General features: G+C 41.8%; 1 protein-coding gene across 1 annotated transcript; it reads left to right on the top strand.

The window, feature by feature from the left end:
- Positions 1–2,713: 2,713 nt before the first annotated feature.
- On the top strand, positions 2,714–8,362 carry LYPD6B (LY6/PLAUR domain containing 6B; the record flags this gene model as incomplete). The annotated part of the gene is made up of 6 exons (XM_082285604.1): positions 2,714–2,737; positions 3,275–3,372; positions 4,514–4,668; positions 5,708–5,806; positions 6,693–6,823; positions 8,198–8,362. The coding sequence occupies 6 exons, from the start codon at positions 2,714–2,716 to the stop codon at positions 8,360–8,362; spliced, it is 672 nt and encodes a 223-aa protein (XP_082141730.1).
- Between the last annotated feature and the right edge of the window lie 10,979 nt (positions 8,363–19,341).

Consider the following 19,341-nt stretch of genomic DNA (forward strand, 5'->3'; position numbering starts at 1 on the left):
GAATATGAGCAACGTGGCAGGATTAAAGAGATCTTTTATTGAATGTGGTCTGGAGCTGAACTTGGAGAAGAAAACCACGGAAAATCAGAATTTTCTCCCCTATTGGGTACTCACTCATGTCACCCTCACTGGTTACTAATAGTCAGATCCACTGAGGTATTTAACAAAATATTCTCTAAATTTAATGTTGGTTTACCAAGTCTCAAGGAAAGAAAAAATGCTGCTGATCCCTGTAATCTCTTTTCTCCAGAGCCACATTAAATCCCAATTTCCAGCCTTGAACAGGTGAGAGATTTAAATCAGTTGCAGGTGACGGATAAAAGCTGTTCCAAACTCAACTTTTGGCCATGCGGAGCTTTGGCAAAGTGCAGTTCTTTGAGGAAATGGAAAACTGGCAAGAAGGAAATCAGAAATTCAATCTCATTAATGGATTTTTAGACAAATAAATAATTTTCCACATGGGGAAAATCCATCCATCCATCTATCCACGACGGGGGACTCTGAATTTTAACCTAAATGTCAGTTTGGGCTGTGAAAGGAATAATGCACTTTCCATTCCGTGTTTTCTCCTCGCATATCCTTCCCTCCAGTGGTACTTCCCAGGTTTATCGTGTTCATCAGGGATTATTTTCTTTCTGAAATCATGGCAGTTGTGTGTTTGGTGGAGTCCCAGACACCTCCAGTCTCCAGCCCTTTACCTCACTCCTTCCGTGCCAACTTCATCCCCCGAGCTAAATGATGTTGTGCTTGACTTTTACAAGATCTCAGATAAAGAACTCTGTAATTTCTTATAATTAAAGCCAAATTTGGACTCTGGGTGCAGATAAAGGAAATGTGTGGTGTTTAAAGATCCAGTTTGATGCCGTCAGTGTCACTCCTTGGAGAGATGTCTGTCAGTGTCGTGTAAAATGCATTTTTCTGGGGTGTTCTGTGCTGATAATAACATGCTGGGAGGCAAAAAGTGAAAAAATAGAGGCTTAGCTCAGCAGGGAAGAAAAGGTAAAACTTCCATAACAAATAAGCTTTAAATTTGCAGATCTGCAATAATTTTTGGGGGGTTTAATTGATCAAAATATTCACTTCTCCCCCCTTTTTATTTTTAATGTGTCTGCTCGTTTCCTAAAGAAAGTTATGATTTTTTTGGTTGGGTTTTTTTTTTTTTTCTCCCTCCACTTCTTCACTCCCTGGCTTTGACAGGAATTAAATGGTCTCCAGAGGAAAACCTGAGAATGGGGGAGCTCTTTTTTTGCCCTTTCAGCCGAGTTGGATTTCCTCTGTGGCCTTTGGGATCTGACGTGGTGCCGTCAGGTGTTGGGTTGTAGCTTTTCAGCCCTGAACATAAAATACCATTTCTGCCTTTGCCTGTGGAACTCCCGTGTCCTGAAGATTAACGAGCTCCACAGAAGTGTTTGCAATTATCTAATAGCACCTGAAAATTGCTCACTGAACGACAGCAGGAAGTTCCATTTGCATTCTGTATCTGCTGTTCGATCTTCTAATCCTCCACTGAGCCCGCCAGGAAAAACAATGTCGACAGACTTGAATTTTATTAAGATCAGGAGTCCGGGATTGCTGCTTCCGACTTTTCCATCACGCCCTGCGAGATTCCGAGCTGCTGGAAGATATTAATTAGTTGAGCCATTGTGTTCCTGGTTGTTTGCTTGAAATGGGTTTTAGTCACAGGTTTTTTATAGCAGCAGCCCTTCCCTCTTGGATTGCCTTCCCTCCCCCAGGAAAGCTGCAGTTCCCTGTTTATAGAAGTTAATCTTCTATGTTGTGACAGTTTCCCCCTTCATTAATGAGAGCTCCTAATTGGGTCTAATGAAACATTTACTCATTCTTCTAGATAATATTATCTGCAAGCACATCAAAAATAAGGCACCGGGAGGAAAATAAGCTTTTGAAAGATTCTGGGTGAGCTGTGAAAGCCATTTTGGGGCCAATATTTTCTTGTTTGATTTGAGGACGCCCTCGTGGTGCAGCTGTGTAACCAAGCCCATGGCAAACAGCATCCATTATTTATTGGCCTGCTTGGCAAACAAGGACACCTTTGACTGCATCAAATTGGGAGGTCAATTTACAGAGCCTTCCCGCAGCCACAGAGTTGGTTTTTGTAGTTATATTCCCTAAAATTTTCCGTTCGGCACGAGGCAAAGCGATAGGAATTTGGGGGAGGGGAGCAGGAGAGAGCCTGGATCTGCAGCAAACTGGCACAAGTGGAATTGTGCCTTTTATTTGCTGTCCAGGTGCTTCAGATCCAGTTACAACCCAGCCTCCCCATAAAGGCAGAGTTTCCTTAAGCTAGCAGCAGATACAGGACAAGGAGAGAAGTTTTGGAAATGTTGGAATGATTCAATTCCCTCCCTTCCTGCAGAGTCACATGGAAATAATTAAAAGCTGCTTGAAAGACACTGAAATGTTGTGAAATTCTTGATTGAAACTGGGTTGCTTGAGATATTCCAAGGGTATAAATGACCCAGGCCAGGCTGGAGGGGCTTGGAGCAAGTGGAAGGGAGGTGGAACTGGATGAGCTTTAACGTCCCTTCCAACCCAAACCCTGCTGGAATTCCCAGATAAACACAGTTATTTGCAAGGGATCCAGGAAGGAGGGTGATGACTTGAGGCACAAAAAAGACTCTTCTCATCTTGTTGCCATCACTCGAGCCAGTAGGGATTAAGGAGCCCTCTTGGAGTCAGGAGAACTGGATCCATGATGGTGCAGGGACACAAGGACGAGGTAATTAGGACCAGGAATGTGCGGCTCTGGAAATTGCAGCCTACTTGGAATTCCAGGAGTCGCGTTAACCCCACACATTGGGGAGGACCTGTTTGTTCATCAGCCTCTAATTGGGAGGCTGAGGGTTTGGCTTTGCTCTCTCAGGTTCCCTCGCTGCTGATTCGTGCTTCTGTTTTGGGCATAACTCCTGTGGAAAGTTGGGATATCTCTGGAATATTCACTCAGGTGGTGCAGCCTGGTCCCGCCCAGGTCATTGCCTGAGTAATGGTTTTCCTGGAGGAAACTCATCTCAGGGATGGACTGAGCCTCATTCCTTCCCTTGTTGTCTTTTATTTGTCTTTTATGGCACTGGAATATCCCAGGAAGGAGGGGATTTCAATTTCTGCAGTGCCATAGCACTCAGTAAGAGCCGTGTTGTGTACTTCAAGTGCTGCTTTGGCTATTTCATTATGAAAACCTAATTTTTATTTTAATTGAATGCTAATTCATTTCTTCAAAACAGAATTCTGATGATCTTTTGCTGTTTGTTCTCCACAGATCCTTCTGCTTAATCCTTCTGTAGATCCTGGGCTGCAGCCAGAAGAAATCTGGACCATCCTATGGAAAACACTGTTGGAAGTCCACAGGGAGCAGAGGTAAGCTGTGACTTCGGAATATCTCCTGAAATATGTCCATAAAGCCAGGATTTAATAAGCAGATCTTCAGCAGGAGGGTTAAATTCACAATAAAATTCACAACTCCTGAAATTCTGTTGTTTGCTTGGCTGGCAAAACCACCTCCACTGGAAAAGGAAAAATACAATCCCAAAACCCAGGGAAAAGAGGGAAATTCCTCGATTTTTCTGCTGTGGTGCTGAGCACCATTTTCATCTCGGGCAGGGTGTGCCTGGAAATTTGGAGGGAATGCCTTTGGCTCTGGTTTGGCAGGAGCCTCCACTCCAGCTTGTTTGTCCTGCTGGGAATTTGCATGGGAGGAGCGAGGCTGATTGTGCTTTTTAATATCAGAGCCAGGCTCTGGGGTCACTGGAATTTGCCACAATTCCCTGTGTTTGTCTGGAGGTGTGGAAATCTAAATATCAAGCGGAGCAAAATGTTCAGCTCTTCTCTCTCTAAAGCCTTGGCACAGCACCCAGGGGGGCCTAAATAAATGTATTTTTGGGTATTTGCATCTCATCCTTCTGAACTTTCCACCCTGACCTTCTCCAAAACCTCTGGGCCATCCCCAGGCATCTTCCTTAGCATTGCCTTGGGATGCACTTGAAAAAAGAAATAAATTGAATTTACACTTTGAATTTTCAATGCTGTGTCCATGTAAAGTGCACTTAAAATTCAGATGATGAGGCTTGTCTGAAGTTAAATTTCTTTGTCTCAGGTGAGGGGTTGCTTGTTGGTGTTAAAATTGAGATTTCTCTGCATTTTGCTTCCTTGGTGCTGTTGATTCCAGGCTGTTTTGAGTCGGATCTGAAGGACCTCAATTTCCCTGTTGATTTTTAGGAGTCCTTTCAAGGAATTTTTAAGATTCCCATTGCTCAGGAGGACAAATGGATGAAAGAAAAAACGTGAACTTGAATTTTTGTGGAAGCCCAAGCCCTCTGTGAGGGATTCTGGCCAGCAGAAGGCACCACCAGCTCAGCTTTGTGCTGCTCAGCAGTGCCGGCTCACCGGCATTCCCGGCAGGATTTCCAAGCTTCCAGCAGGGTTTCACAGGAAACCCATCGTCCTGCATGCTCAAATTTTCAGGATTCCCACTCAAAAATGTGTTCCCTTGCTTTTCCAGGCCTGAAGAGTCTGGATTTCCATGTGCAGTGACAGGCAGGATGGTGTTGTTCCGTCAGGCGCTGGCCGGAGCCGTTCTCCCGTTCCTCATCCTCTCAGGAAATTGGGTTTCAGCTGAGAACATCAACTTCTACAACGTGAGGCCTCCCCTAGACCGTAAGTAGGCATTTTTATGGAGTTCTAGCCTTTGCTAGAATTCTGTGTGGAATTCTAGCTTAAGTTTTTAATTATTTGCCACATCCTTCCAGTCCTTTGGGTTTCAGGTGTTTGTCTCCCATTTGCCTCCACAGAAACTTTAAAAGAAGTATTCTGCTTCTCACCCCACAGCCCTTCATCCCTAATATTTGACAAGTTAGCGGAATGGGAATAAATCACCTGCACTGCTAAATTAAAGAGTGCATGAGGACTTGGACATTTTAAGGGCTTTTCTTAGCTTTTTTTCTGTCTCCCTGCAGAGGAAATTCTGCAGTGGCTTGCTCTAAATAACCCAGAACAGGTGGTTTTGGTCTTTTATCTTGTTGGGGGTTTTGTAAGGGGGAGGAATAGGTGTTGCTGGATGCAATTAATTCAGTCTGGAGGTAATTAAAAACCTCGTGGGACCTGTGAAGCCAGCTGGCACTAATGGCATCTTTTTTTTTTTTTTTTTTTTTTGCCTCTTATCTGGCATCACCGGTGTTTTGTGCCTTCATTTGCATAATGTGCATCATTAAAACAGCCAGGATATAATAGCTGAGTATAATACGTGCCCCTAATGAACCCTGCACCTTCAAATAATTCCTTTCAATAATGGAAATGAGGTTTTCAAAGAGTCCTCTGGATCCCTTTGTTTAAAGGATCCAACTTCTCCTTCCGAGTGGGAGATCAGGCTCTGGAGCTGCTTTGGAAACGCAGCTTTTCCATCAAAGGAAAACAGGGATTTGTGTTTGCTGTGCAAAGCTCCATGAGGAGGGAGATAAACTCTTCCCTCTCTCCTGCTTTTCCCACCACTACTTCAGTTTTGGATTTTTGGAGGGAAAACATGAGGATATATTTTAATTCAGGCCTAGGGGGAAAAAAAAGGTCTCTGCAAAACTTGTTTTATTTGTCTGCCAGTGAAAAGATGTAAATAGATGTAATTTATTTTTGTAAACATATGCAGGTGCAAGCATTATTTTGAATATTTTAATCTTTTTTTTTTTCCTCAATGCTTTCCAAGCCACTCCATTCCCAAACAGCTTCAAGTGCTTCACCTGTGACAACGCAGTGGACAACTACAACTGCAACAGATGGGCTGAGGATAGGTGGTGTCCTGAAAGTAAGGCTGGACTAAGGAGATCCTTTGTGATATTTAAACCTGGCTTCTCCCTGACTCACCCCCTTGTACAAGTCTGGCTGATTCATGGGATTCATGTGCCAGCACAGTGGTGCCCTGAGTTTTCTGAATGAGTCAGATAATTTCTGCTGATGCGACAATTTTGACCCTTCTGGACTGTAAAGCAGCAGTGAAAAATTCTTTCTCTCTGTCTCTCTCAATTTGATATCCTATATAACAATAAAATGTTAATATACAAACAGAGTTCTGAACACTAGAGCAACATTAATTAGCCATATGTGTTTCTCTGTGTGTATTTATAATGATGTGCTTCCCAGGAGTTAATTTGAAAGATGTTCTTTAAAAAACCTGAAGAATTTAAAACTGAAATTAAAACTGTTAAAAACCTGAAGAATTTCTTGGATACCATCCCAAAATTCAGTGGTTCCTTGTGAGCAGCAGGACCTGCTTGACTGGGGATCACACCTGTGTGAGAGGAGGATAAAACCCAGAAAAGAATGGAAATGTTTCCTCATTTTTCTTCCCGGTGACATTCTCAGTAATGGTGGGAAAGGGGAAGAAGCAAAGCACAGGAATGAGGAAACAAATGTGAAACCAAGCAGGAGCGTGCTGCCAAAAAGAACTGAAAATAAATGTGTAGATTGTGGTGCTAATTAGTAATTTAAATAAAAGCAGCCTTTCTGGAGGCTTGAAGGGTCAGTTAAGACTTCACACTAATTAATTTCTTGCTCAATGCTCTTTTGATCAAGTTGCAAACGGTTTTGTGCAGCCGTTTTCGGGGAATATTTTCCTTGATTGTGTGTAGTTTTAAAACCCTGTTCCAAAGGCTTCGTTTCTGGCAATAAACATCCTAAATTTTCTGCTGTAGGCACTCAGTACTGCCTGACAGTTCACCTCTTCACGGCCCACGGGGAGAGCACCTCGGTCACCAAGAAATGTGCCACTGGCGAGGAATGTCACCTGGTCGGGTGCCACCGCCATGGGGACAGCGGGCACACGGTAAGCGCTGCTCCTGCCCTACTCCTGCCCTACTCCTGCCCTACTCCTGGTGCAGAGGAAGCCCCTGGGGCCGGAGCTGTGCATTCCAGGACTCGTTTTTCCTGCCGAGCTCAGGAGGATGTGCCAAGAGCCGCTCCGCAGTGGGGAACAATCAAATTGCTGCAAGAGAAGCAGGACCAAGCCCTCCTTCCTCCTTCCCTGCTCCTGCTGGGTGGGACAGGATGACAGTGACTCCCAGGAGAACTCTTTTTGGGGTGTTCCCAGGGCTTGGAGCTCGGGATTTGAGCTCTCAGGGAGGTTATGCAAGACTCTGTTTGCCATGGGCTTAAGCGAGGCACAGCTGAGGTTTTGTTCCATGGGAAAAAGCCCAAACTGGTGTCTCCTCCCAGCCTGGGGATGATGGGGGAAAGTTTAATCTTAATAATCAAGCACGGCCCACCAGAGTGTTATTTTCTGCTGTTAAATTTTATCCACTAATTCCTTAATAGGAATATGTGAAGATTAGTTCTGTTATTTTTAACGTGAACCATTTCAGACACCAAAAACAAAGCAGGCAGCATCCATATTAAATGTAAGAGCATCTCTGTGTTTTCTGCAGAAAATTCCAGTGATTCCAAGAGGTTTTGAGGGAATAAAATGACTCTGCATCCTTCCTTCTGCTGCATTTCCATAGAATTACAAAATCCCAGCCTGGTTTGCGTTGGAAGGGACCTTAAAGCTCATCTAGTTCCAACCCCCAGCCATGGGCAGGGATTTTATCTTTAAAAAGTTGTTGTGCCTTTGGATTAGATAAGAATTGGCATTTTATTCATTTATTCTCTGGGCTTTTCTAGTAAAGAGGTCACGTAAAGAGAATTGGGTTTGTATTCTCTCCTGGCAGTCAGCTGTGGCAGTGCTTTGGTGGCCCTGGAGAGTGAAAAATAAAGTGGATTCAGCACGTGGAGCTGCACTGAGCACAAGACCTTGAGGGGAAAACTGAGTGGGAGCAAAGTTTTTAGAGTCAGGATTTTCCAGCTTGAAACAGCTGAGACCTGAAAGGTTCCAGTGGATGTTTTTAATTTGTGCGTTGGAAGGGGAAGCTCTGTGACATCCCAGCTCAGCTTGGGGACACCCCACGGGATGAGTTACTCCAGGAAAACTGCACTCCTGATTTGGAGATTGGATTCACGGATAGATTTGATTTTAGGGTGATTTTTAGCATCTCTGCTCCCCCTGCTGCCCTGGGCCAGGCTGCTGCGGAGTCTGTTTAGCTCAACTTTGCACCATTCAATGCACGTTTTTTCTGTTAAAGCCTCTCTGAATCAATCACCCCTGAATCAATCACCCCCAAATCAATCACCCCTGAATTAATTAATTCCCCCTTTTCCCCACCAGGAATGTGTTTCCTGCTGTGAAGGCATGATCTGCAACGTGGAGATCCCCACCAACGCCACCAACGCGGTGTTCGCTGTCCTGCAGGCCCGCAGGACGGCCGGGGGCAGCCGCGGGGTGCCCAGCGTGGCACTGCTGGTGGCAGTGGTGACAATGGCACTGTCCTGACACCCTCAGACAGAGCTGCTGGGACAGTCCCTGGGCCAGGAACCTCCAGGATCTCCAAGGAGAAGTCGCTGATGCTCCTTAACCGCAGCGAAGTTAAGGGCACGGTAGAAAGGCACATCCTGAACTCCTTGGATGTTTTAGTGCGAATCCTTCCCCACCAGGATTGAAAATAAACCCCAAACTGTGGATGGGGCAGTGGGGTGGACTCTCTAAGCTTTAATTCCCTGTTTTCTGAGGGAAATGCGCATTTGCTTGGCGTGGTTTTGGTTTTTGGGACAGAACTGTGACAATCATGACCGAAAGGAGCTTTGGATGGGCGACGTGGCCAGGTGGAAACTGGATTGAAAGCTTTTATTTGCATAAAGGACATGGAGTTTCTTGTTTTATCAAGGTGTGTTTAAGCTTATCTTGATTTCATAAACACCTCTGGTTTTCATAGAGGACAAGGATGAGATTTCTTTTTTTCTGCTTGATCGGAGCTCTCATTTCTGCTGGCAATAAGCCAAAATTCTATTTTTTCTTTCTGTAAAATGTCTCATCCTCCCATTTTAAAGCGGTGGGAAATGTAGAATTCCTACATTTGGAGCACCTAGAGCAGAATTCCTGTTCCTCCAGCCCGAAGGGATTTTTTTCCTTGCAATTGAGTCTCACCTCAGAATATCAGAAAAATACCGTTTTTGTAATATTGGGGTATCACAACTTGGAAATCACAGCTGTGGTCAAGCAGCTTCATGATCCTAAAAATTCCATGTGGGCACTTGGAATAAAAAAGGAGGGAATTCTGCTGTGTTCTCTCTTGATTTTGCGCAGGTTTCTCCCAGGAGTGTTACTGTCCTGATGGATGTTTTTCAGGAAGGATGGATCACTAAAAGTGACTGAAAAAAGAGATTTGGAACTGTTCCCTGAAAAATTCGAGTAACAACCAATTTGGGTTCTTTTACATCAATATTGTCTTAATTATTTGCTATTTTATGCCACTCATTAGATTTTAGTTGTAAAACAGGTTTTGAAATATTTCCAGGCTTGTTGACATTCCAGAATTGCCTCCACAATATTCTTAGGATGTGAGAAGGTGTCTGAATTCTGTCTGTGGTTTCTGGATGGGCGATGGCCCAGCTACAAAACTTGGATGGGAAAGCTTTTTCCTTGCCAAGGGCGGATGGGTCTTGATGTCTGAGTTAAGGTTTCCCAAGCTCTGGATTCTCATGGCTGTGGCTGTGCCATCCAACAGGGCTGGAATTCTGCTCTGGAGCCAGGCTGGGAGAGCTGGGAATGTTCCCCTGGAGAAGGGAAGGACACAGGGAGAGCTCCGAGCCCCTTGCAGGGCCTAAAGGGGCTCCAGGAGAGCTGAAGAGGGACTGGGGACAAGGCCTGGAGGGACAGGACACAGGGAATGGCTTCCCAGTGCCAGAGGGCAGGGCTGGATGGGATATTGGGAATTGGGAATTCCTGGCTGGGAGGGTGGGGAGGGGCTGGGCTGGAATTCCCAGAGCAGCTGTGGCTGCCCCTGGATCCCTGGCAGTGCCCAAGGCCAGGCTGGAGCAGCCTGGGATAGTGGGAGGTGGCCCTGGATGAACTGGGTGAGCTTTAAAGTCCTTCCCAACCCAAACCATTCCATGATTCTCTGATGATCCTATAATTAACATCATCCTCCTGCTCTTTGAAGGATTTTTCCATACGAAAGGAATTTTTTTCTAGTGGGAAAACCATTCCAGCTTTCTCTCTGCTCCATGGGGAATTCCTGGATCAGGCGGAAGTTGTTTCCCACCTTTTGGGCCATCGGATTTTTCCTGCTTCTGCCTCTAAGCACAAATCTCTCTCAAATCCAATTTCTGGGAATAATTATTGCTATCTCAACAAGGTCTCCAAGTGCCTCGTGGTCTTACAGGAGTTCCTGGCAATAATTTACAATAATCTGAGTGCTGAGGGTTTTTATGTTGGAAATGCCATTCCAGAGCTTTTGGGAATGGTAAGGAGACCCTAAAAAACTGATGGGCAGAGGGAATTGGCTGCACCAACCAAAAAAAAAAAGGACATTTTAGGAGGGAAAATCCTTGGGATTTTGCCTTGGTTGAGTGATTTTTCCACCCCCTCACTGGAAAGTGAAGAAATCTTAAAATGAAGATTTTAAACCTCAGAAAACATCTCTGCTTTTGGGAAAGAATTGTTTGGGATAAACCCCAAGAAACCAATGGAAGATCCAAGGGTGCAGCTTGGCCGTGGGGAAGGATTTGATGTTGGATTTCATTTTTTAAAAGAAGAGAATTCCCAGAGTGGAGAATATTCGGGATGAGTTGTAATCACCTGGATGCATCAATACCTTTGTTACTGCAAGGTTTGGGATTGTTTTTAATGGGGAATTGAATATGCAAATGCTGTTAATGCAATGCACAAACAGGCACTTGGTAGAAGAAATAGGGAATTTAAGAGGGAATATCCATTTTTCCCTTTTGCTTCGTCTTTTTTTATGGAAAACCCTGCTTGGATTTGATGTTCAATGCTGGTTTTGTAGGGAAAACAAAGATTCCTGAGGGGAGAGAGAAGAGTATTAAAATTCCCTGTATTTTTGGCAGGATGAATGACTGCACAGAAATCCAACCTTGATTTGTGGCAGAACTTTTCTATTAAATCTTTTCGGGTATCAGCTGAATTTTCTCTTCAGATCTCACTTTAAAAAGTATTATTTGATTTGCTAACACCAATTTTCTGTGATATCTTTATCTCAGTTTGGGTTCACAGATGTTACAATTTAAATATCTTCAATTTTCATTTGATAAAACCAATTTTCTGTGACATCTTTATTTCAATTTGGTTTTGCAGATATTGTAATTTAAATATCTTCATCTTCTCTCGTGATAAAACCGATTTTCTGTGATACCTTTATCTCAGTTTGGGTTCACAGATGTTATAATTTAAATATCTTCAATTTTCCATTTGATAAAACCAATTTTCTGTGATGTTTTATCTCAATTTAGGTCCACAGATAGTGTAATTTAAATATCTTCATTTTTTCTTGTGATAAAATCAATTTTCAGTGACGTTTTATCTCAGTTTAGGTCCACAAATGTTGTAATTTAAAGATCTTCAACTTTTCATTGCCTAAATTTACTCCCAAACCTTTGGGAATGATGTTTCTGTAAGTCCATCCATTTTTGAAGCTGAAAATAATTCTGAAAGAATGGCAAACCCATCCATTTGTGCAGTTCAGTGTATTTTTTATGATATATATATGTGTGGAATATGATTTTTATTTACCTTGCACTGGACAGTCTGTAGAAAGTTTCTTTTTAAAGCTGAAATCCTGACAAAATTCCTCATTATTCAATGTTTGGATGTTTTCTCATTGCTGTGGAAGTGGTTGAATTCTTCTCCAGAAATGGCACTTTTAATAAAAAACATTCAAATATTTCCTGGTGGAGAGCGTTTGTGGTGATTTTCAATTTAATTCAAAATTTACATTAAATTAAATTCGTAATTTAAATTAAATTCTGCCTTGGCTTCGGCATAATTTAAATTTCATCTTCTTTGCCTTATCCCAGCAATATTTTTGGGAATATTTACCTTCCCTTTTTGAGGGTAATTTATCCTGATGGGACTCACTGTGCCCAGAGATACTAAAAAAGAAAACTGAATTTTATTTGCATTTTTGAAACTCGGAATCATCGCTGGAATAATTTTCATTGGAGTTTTGTAGTGGTTTAATGGAAATAAAATGGAAATCTCGTTTATTCTGCTGGTGGCATCGAGGAGAGGCAGAAAAAGCAGCTGCAAGGTTGGAGGAGAGAGTGAAAAAAGAGAAAATAAATATTCATCTATTTCTATTTCAATATTTGTGTTTAATATCCGTAATTCTTTGAGACTGTTTAAAAAGGAAGTGATTTAAGGGTTTATAGGTCACCTCACAAAGTTTGTTTGGGATCATTTATCCCAGTTTTAGTGTTGGTTGTTGGAGATTTTTATTTCTGGATTTTGTGAGGGGAGTTGGGATCTTTATTTTTATCTTTTTTTTAAGTTTTCCATAGATTTTATATTTTTTTATTTCTGGATGGTGTCATTGGTTGGGGTGTTTATAATTTATATTGATTTTGGATAATTAGATGTTTTTAATAATTTAGTTTTGATTTTTTTTTTTAAATTTTTGACTTCTTGTAGTTTTGAATTTCTGTAGATTTAAAAAAATTTTTGCATTAATTTTGTTTTTTTGAAAAAAATTTTTTTGGTGGCTTTTAAACATTATTTATCTTTTTCTCCCCTTTCCTTTTTTTACCGTGTTGGTTTTTTTTTTTTTTTAAATTTTGGTTTTGCCTTCTTTTTTCTCTGTTTCCTTCCCTTTTCCCCCCTTTTTGGGTTGGTTTTCAGCTCATTTTCTGTTGAACAGCCCAGTGAGGAGCAGTGGGGAGATCCAATATCCATAAATATCCAGGGCATCCAAAATCCTTGGAAAACACAAAACCTCTGCTGGAAAGAGACTTTCCGAGAGGCTCCAAATCCATCTGGGAATTACAGCTGACCTGGGAATGGTGTCAGGCACAGGGTTGGGATAACCTTGTTTCCTACAGTGCTTTTGCCAGGTATTTTAATTTTCTTCTCCTTTTAAGGACAAAATAACAATAACAATAATAATATAGTAATAATAATGTAGTAATGATAATAAAATAATAATATAAAAATAATAAAAACCAAAACATAAATAGAAATATAAACAGAAATATAGATATAAAAATAAAGTATAAATGTAAATATAAATATAGATATAAATATAAATATAGACATAAATGTAGATATAAATATATAGATATATATTAAAATACAATACATATAATAATATGAACATAAGCACAAATATAAATATAAGTATAAATATGAATATAAATATAGATATAAATATAGACATAAGTATAGATATAGATATAATATAAAAACACAATAAATATAATATAGTATAATAATAAAAATAATAACATAAGCATAAATATAAATATGAATACAAATATAGATATGCATATAAATATAAATATAGATAAAGATATAAATATAAATGTAAATATAAATATATATAAAAATAAAAATATAGACATAAATATAGATATGGATACATAAATACAGATATAGGTACAAACATAAATAATATAGAAACACAATAAATAGGATAATAATATAAACATAAACAAATATAGGTATAAATATAACTATAAATAATATAAAAATACAATAAATATGACATATTATAGTATAATAATAAAAATAATATCAACATAAGCATAACTATAAATATGAAAAATATAGATATGCATATAAGTATAGATATATATAAATATAAATAATATAAAAATACAATAAATACAATAATATCAACATGAGCATAAATAAAATGTAAGTATAAATATAAATATGAATCGAAATATAGATATAGTCATTAGCATATATAGATATAAATATAAATATAAATAATATAAAAATACAATAAATAGAATAGAATAAAAATAAAAATAGTAACAATAACAATAAAAATAATAATAATAATTTTCTGGATTTGATGCAGATCAGGAGGACTCGCCCATGGAAATCCGTAAGATCCAGTATCCATAAGATTTTTGGATAATCAAGCCATAAATGAACTTTGCAGCCCTCAGCAATGGAGAAAACACAGAATTATTCTTCCAACTCCTCCTTTTTTCCCCCCATTCCTGAGTTCCCATAACCTTGGGGGGGAGGTGCCTTTCGCAGGACCTGGCTTGGTTTCCTCCTGAAAAATAATCTAAAATAAATGTGGGAAAAAAGGGAAATCCTGCTGGAAAAGGAGGATTGGGAATGTGGAAGAATGGGGAGAGAAGGAGCAAGGAAGGGTGGGGAGCTGGCGGTGTCTGAGCTGTCCCTGCACAGCCTGGGGAGAGGGAGGCTCTGGAAAAGCCAATTACTGGGAAATTTGGGAATTACCGTGAGGGAGGAAAGGCAAAACACGTGAGGGAACTCGACTTGAGGAAATGTTCCTTAAAGCCAGTGGTGAGGACTGAAAATGCCCAGGGATTCATCCTGGAATTCCAGGGTGGGAACTGGATGTGAAACTTGAAACCGTTTTGGCTGGGACAGGGCGAGAAGAGTTCGGGGAAGGTGGGAGTTTGTAGGTCCCAGTTGTGACTGGGAACTGAGTGTGCCCATCCCAGCTGTAACTGGGATCTGAGTGTGCCCATCCCAGTTTGGGATCTGAGTGTGCCCATCCCAGCTGTAACTGGGATCTGAGTGTGCCCATCCCAGTTTGGGATCTGAGTGTGCACATCCCAGCTGTAACTGGGATCTGAGTGTGCCCATCCCAGTTGCAACTGGGATCTGAGTGTGCCCATCCCAGTTTGGGATCTGAGTGTGCCCATCCCAGTTGTAACTGGGATCTGAGTGTGCCCATCCCAGTTGTAACTGGGATCTGAGTGTGCCCATCCCAGTTGTAACTGGGATCTGAGTGTGCCCATCCCAGTTACGCTGACACGCACAGCTGGTGATGCTTCCAGAGACACCTTAATTCCAGAAAATGCTTTATCCAGAGGGAATTCCCCTCTCCAGCAGGACGCTGGCACTGCAGGGGAACGGGACAATTTTCCATCTGTCAGCAGCCCATCCAAAGCTGTCATTATCCCTGAGCTTCCCTGTCACTGCTCTGGAATTTGCTGTCCTGAGGCAGGGAATTTCAGAGCTCCCTGATGTGACCCCCAGCCCTGGCTGCCATTCAGTCCCGTCAATCTCTGCCCTGAATCCAGCACGGGGAGATGATTTTGGAGATAGGAAAAGTGCCTGGATTTCAGTGGGTTTGGGGGTTTTTTGTTACTTTTCTGGTGAAAAAAAGGTGGTTTGTATTAACTTTTTGGAGAAGGATATCTGTGGTTTGGATAAAAGAATAATCTGATGGATAAAAGCGATGGATGGATGCATAATTAATAGATTAATTTTTTTCAGGCCTTATTATAAATGAAATAAATTATATTTACACCTTTCATCCTACGGAAGGAATTTAGGGACAACTTTGACTCGTGGAATCACAGTGGTTTGGGGCAGAAGGGACTTTAAGGATCGTCCTATTGGAAGATTCACCTTCTGTTATCCCAGGTTGTTCCCAACACTTCCAGGGATGGGGCAGCTCCAGCTGCTCTGGGCGACCCATTAATGCAAGAATAATTAAATAATTATTTATATAATAGCTATTTCAGATTTCTTCTAGGATTTCTTACAGGCTCCAAGAGAGCCCTGTGTCTATTGGGAGCACAACACTTCCCTCATAACCTCATCCTTGCCATCAGCTCAGAGCAGATTTTGCCGTGTCCCAAACTGCCTGAGGTGTTGGCAGCCCTGTTATCCATCTTTCCTTGGAAAAGCAGCTTCCATAAATATCCAGGCTGCTGCCAAAATGGAGCCTAAACACCATTCCAGGGGTCTCTCATCCCAGAGCGGCTCCGTCCCTCTGCCCTCCCCACGAGCTGCTGTGGGATGATGGAGGATCCAGAACTCTCCGTGTCTTCATTCCTGCACCACATTCCTGTGTGTTGATTGATTATTCCAATGTTTTATCTTTTTTTTTACCTTGAGATGGGGCTGGAGGCACTTTTGAAGCCCGACAGAAATCCCTGCAGGCTCTTTTCGGGCTCCTTTTAGGCTCCTTTTAGGCTCTTTTAAATCTCTTTACAGGCCCTTTTCCAGCTCTTTTTAGGCTAGATTCAGGCTCTTTTTGGGCTCTTTTTGGGCTCTTTTCAGGTTCTCTTCAGGCTCTTTTCAGCCCTTTCTAGGCTCTTTTTAAGTCCTTTTCAGGCCCTTTTTGGCTCTTTCCAGGCTCTTTCCAGGCCTTTCTAGGTCATTTTAAGGCTCTTTTTTAGGCTCTTTTCAGGTTCTCTTCAGGCTCTCTTCAGCCCTTTCTAGGCCCTTTTTAGGCTCTTTTCAGACCTTTCCAGACTCTTTTTAGTCTCTTTTTAGGCTCTTTCCAGGCTCCTTTTAGGCCCTTTCCAGGCTTTTTAAAGTCACTTTTCTGGCTCTTTTTAGGTTCTGTGGGCTCCTTTTCCCACATCCCGAGCCGTATATTCAACAAGGACACGTGGGCTTTATCCTGCTTTTTTCCCTGGCCAAAAGCTGGAGGCCAACATCTCTCAAAAAGGGAAGGATTAATGTGGGGCCTCAGGCTAAAATCTCTCAGGTTTCCTTCTCCCTAACAAAATGAAGCAAAAGGATCCATCTGCCAAAAAAGTCCCCAAACTTCAGAAAATAGACTGGGAGGGTTGTAAGGAAAACCACTTTGGAGGGGAAAAAAATCTGTTTTTGCTGTATTCTCATGGCTTGCTTTGGTTTTTCACTCGGAAGTGCCTCTACAGGTAGAAGAATAAATTAAAATAGACTATTTTTTTAAAAAAAATCCCATTTGTTTGTCCAAACTGCAAATCCTGGTGTTCTTTTGTGCCACTTTTATGGGATTTTATTAGGGATTTTTGGTCGCTTTAACCAGATTTCACCAGAGCTGATGACATCAAACCTAATCTTGCCCTGATGTCCAGATCCAGCTGTTTAAATCCCCGATACTCCCAAGGATTAAGCAGTAATTAGACCTCTGGAAAAGCTTCTCCTCACAAAGATTTTGGGGAAAAAACCCCTAAAATGAGTGGTTTGATTGCTTGGGTAATTTTAATTCTTGTCCTGCAGCTGCACTGTGTAATTCTGTCTGTATTTGCTCTCTCTAAAGTAATATTTGTGTGTCAGAGGGGATGTCAGAGGGCAACAAGTCTGGTTTAATTAACGATTAATTAATGTCATTTTAAGTTATAAATGTTAAAAACATTCGTAAAGAATAACGTTAAAATGTTAATACTGGATTATATATAACATTGAAATAAGTAGATAAATAAAACACTTTACATCTAAGAACATAAAATACATTTATCAAACAAATATAAAATAGATAAATATAAGTAAATAAAAATGTTTAAAATGTTAATACATATTCATATTATTAAGCCAGGGGCTACAATAAGCTGACGTGTTCGTCATCCCAGCCAGTTTTGTGTAACTCCTGGCATTAAAAATTTAAATTCTGGCACATTGAAGTCCCAAAATATCCTTTGTGAACTAGAGAATGGAGGAAGTGGCTAAAATTCTCCTCACTTTCAATAACAAACAGGGTTGGATTTTGAAGTTGCTGCAGTTTGTATTTTACAATAACCTTTAAAACCCCCCCAAAATTACCAAATCCACCTTTCCAGGCTGGTCCATGCTATGTAAATCAGGGGGAAAACTGGAAGTGTTGCCCAGAGAGAATAAAAATCAGCACAATTTCGATGAATCCCCGTGGTTTTATTGCTGAAGCTGCCAGAGGTGCATTAAGGAGCAGATTTTGGAGTGGTTTAAGCTGATGATTAATCCTGCCCAGGTTCAAAGGGGACAACCAGCAGGAACATGAAATTCCTGGCAAATAAACCCAGAGCAATTTGTCTCACGTGAAAAGCTTGGCTGGCTTGGTCCTCCTGCCTCTGATTGTCCCCAGCTTGATGCAACAACATGAGTTTCACCCCAAAATCCAGTAAAATCTGCCGGGAAGGGGAGGAATTTAAATATTTTGGATTTTTTTCCTGGTCTAACCCAAGGTCAAGCAGTGCTGGGGAAGCTCTGGGATGATCCCGAGGGATGGCAGAGCTGGATGTCACGCTGCTCCTGGGAAATGCAGCTCCAAAGCGCACGGCAATTACATCAAATTTGCTCAACTTTTCCCCCCGTATCTGCTGAAATCCAAGAGAGCAGGAATGTGCCGTCGGACATCGGGATGATGGAACCCTCGATAGGCCTCAATGGCTCTGTGTTTCCTGCCTGGATCCCCTCACTATTCCCATTGTTAGCTTGGACTCAGTAAATCCACGGAGGTAGAGCCCATGGAAGGCTGGTTGTGTGGAGGGAATTGTGTTTTTCCTGCTGCCCAGCCACTCCGAATCCATGTTTTTCGTTCTAATTAGAGATACTTTAATTTTCCTGTGGTTTGTTTGGTATGCTGTAATGCCTTTAAAAGCCTCAAACCTGCTCTTGGTGAGGAGGGGTGATCCCAAGGCTGCTGATTTCCCAAAGTGGTGTAACCCTAGCGTTGAACACTGATAGGGGGCAACAATGGTGTTATTCATGGGCTTCAGAGGCTGAAAATGAGTTTAAAGAGGCTGAAAATGATTAAAGGGGCTGCCCTGCTGGCTTGGAGGAAATCAGGGCTGGGCTGTGCTCCACTAATATATAGGAAAGGGGATTTTGGGGGGGGAAAATGGCATTTTTCATTCCAGGGAAGCAAGATGCACTGCTGGCTGTTAAGCAGCTCCCTAAGTGAAAATCAGACACATTAAATACAGTTCTGTGTTTAATAACATGCTGGACCAATGCGTATTGGGGTTAATCCTTGGTGCTTCCAAGCAGCTTTTCCCTCCACCCCTTCCCTTTTGGGATCTGGTTCTTTGGGATGCCGCAGCCAAAGGTGCTGTTTTCACTCTGGGTGATGACACCACCTCTGCCTTCCTCCTCGCTGTGAAATGCAGGCTGCATCCTGAAGGTATGATTTCCAAAAATCCATGGGAATGACAATTTCCTTTCTGTTTGCAGAACTGGGGCTCAACCACCCGGAGGAAGGGGAGGGCCTGAACCCCTTCCCTGTGGAATTCCTTGCCACGGGAAGTCTGTGTTTAGTTAAGACCAGGTTTGCACAGGCTCTGGCTTTGGTTTGCTCAGAGCCTAATTTATGATAATTTATAATAATTTATAATATAAAGGGAAGAATAAAAACCCCTCTTTGACAGTTCATTGGTAATTACCAGGAGGTTTTTGGATTAAAAGCTTTTCAACACTCACCAAAACCTTCACCTCTAAATCAGTTCAGGCTGAGGGAAGGATTTTTTGATTTGCAGGTGCTGCAAAGGAGAGCAGTGATGGGTTTGATTATGGGACAACCTCTCCTACAATGCCCTTCCACTTGAGGCCCAGGAAAA

Source organism: Coloeus monedula (genome assembly GCF_965178545.1).
Source record: "Coloeus monedula genome assembly, chromosome: 7".
In the NCBI taxonomy this organism is placed as follows: Eukaryota; Metazoa; Chordata; class Aves; order Passeriformes; family Corvidae; genus Coloeus; species Coloeus monedula.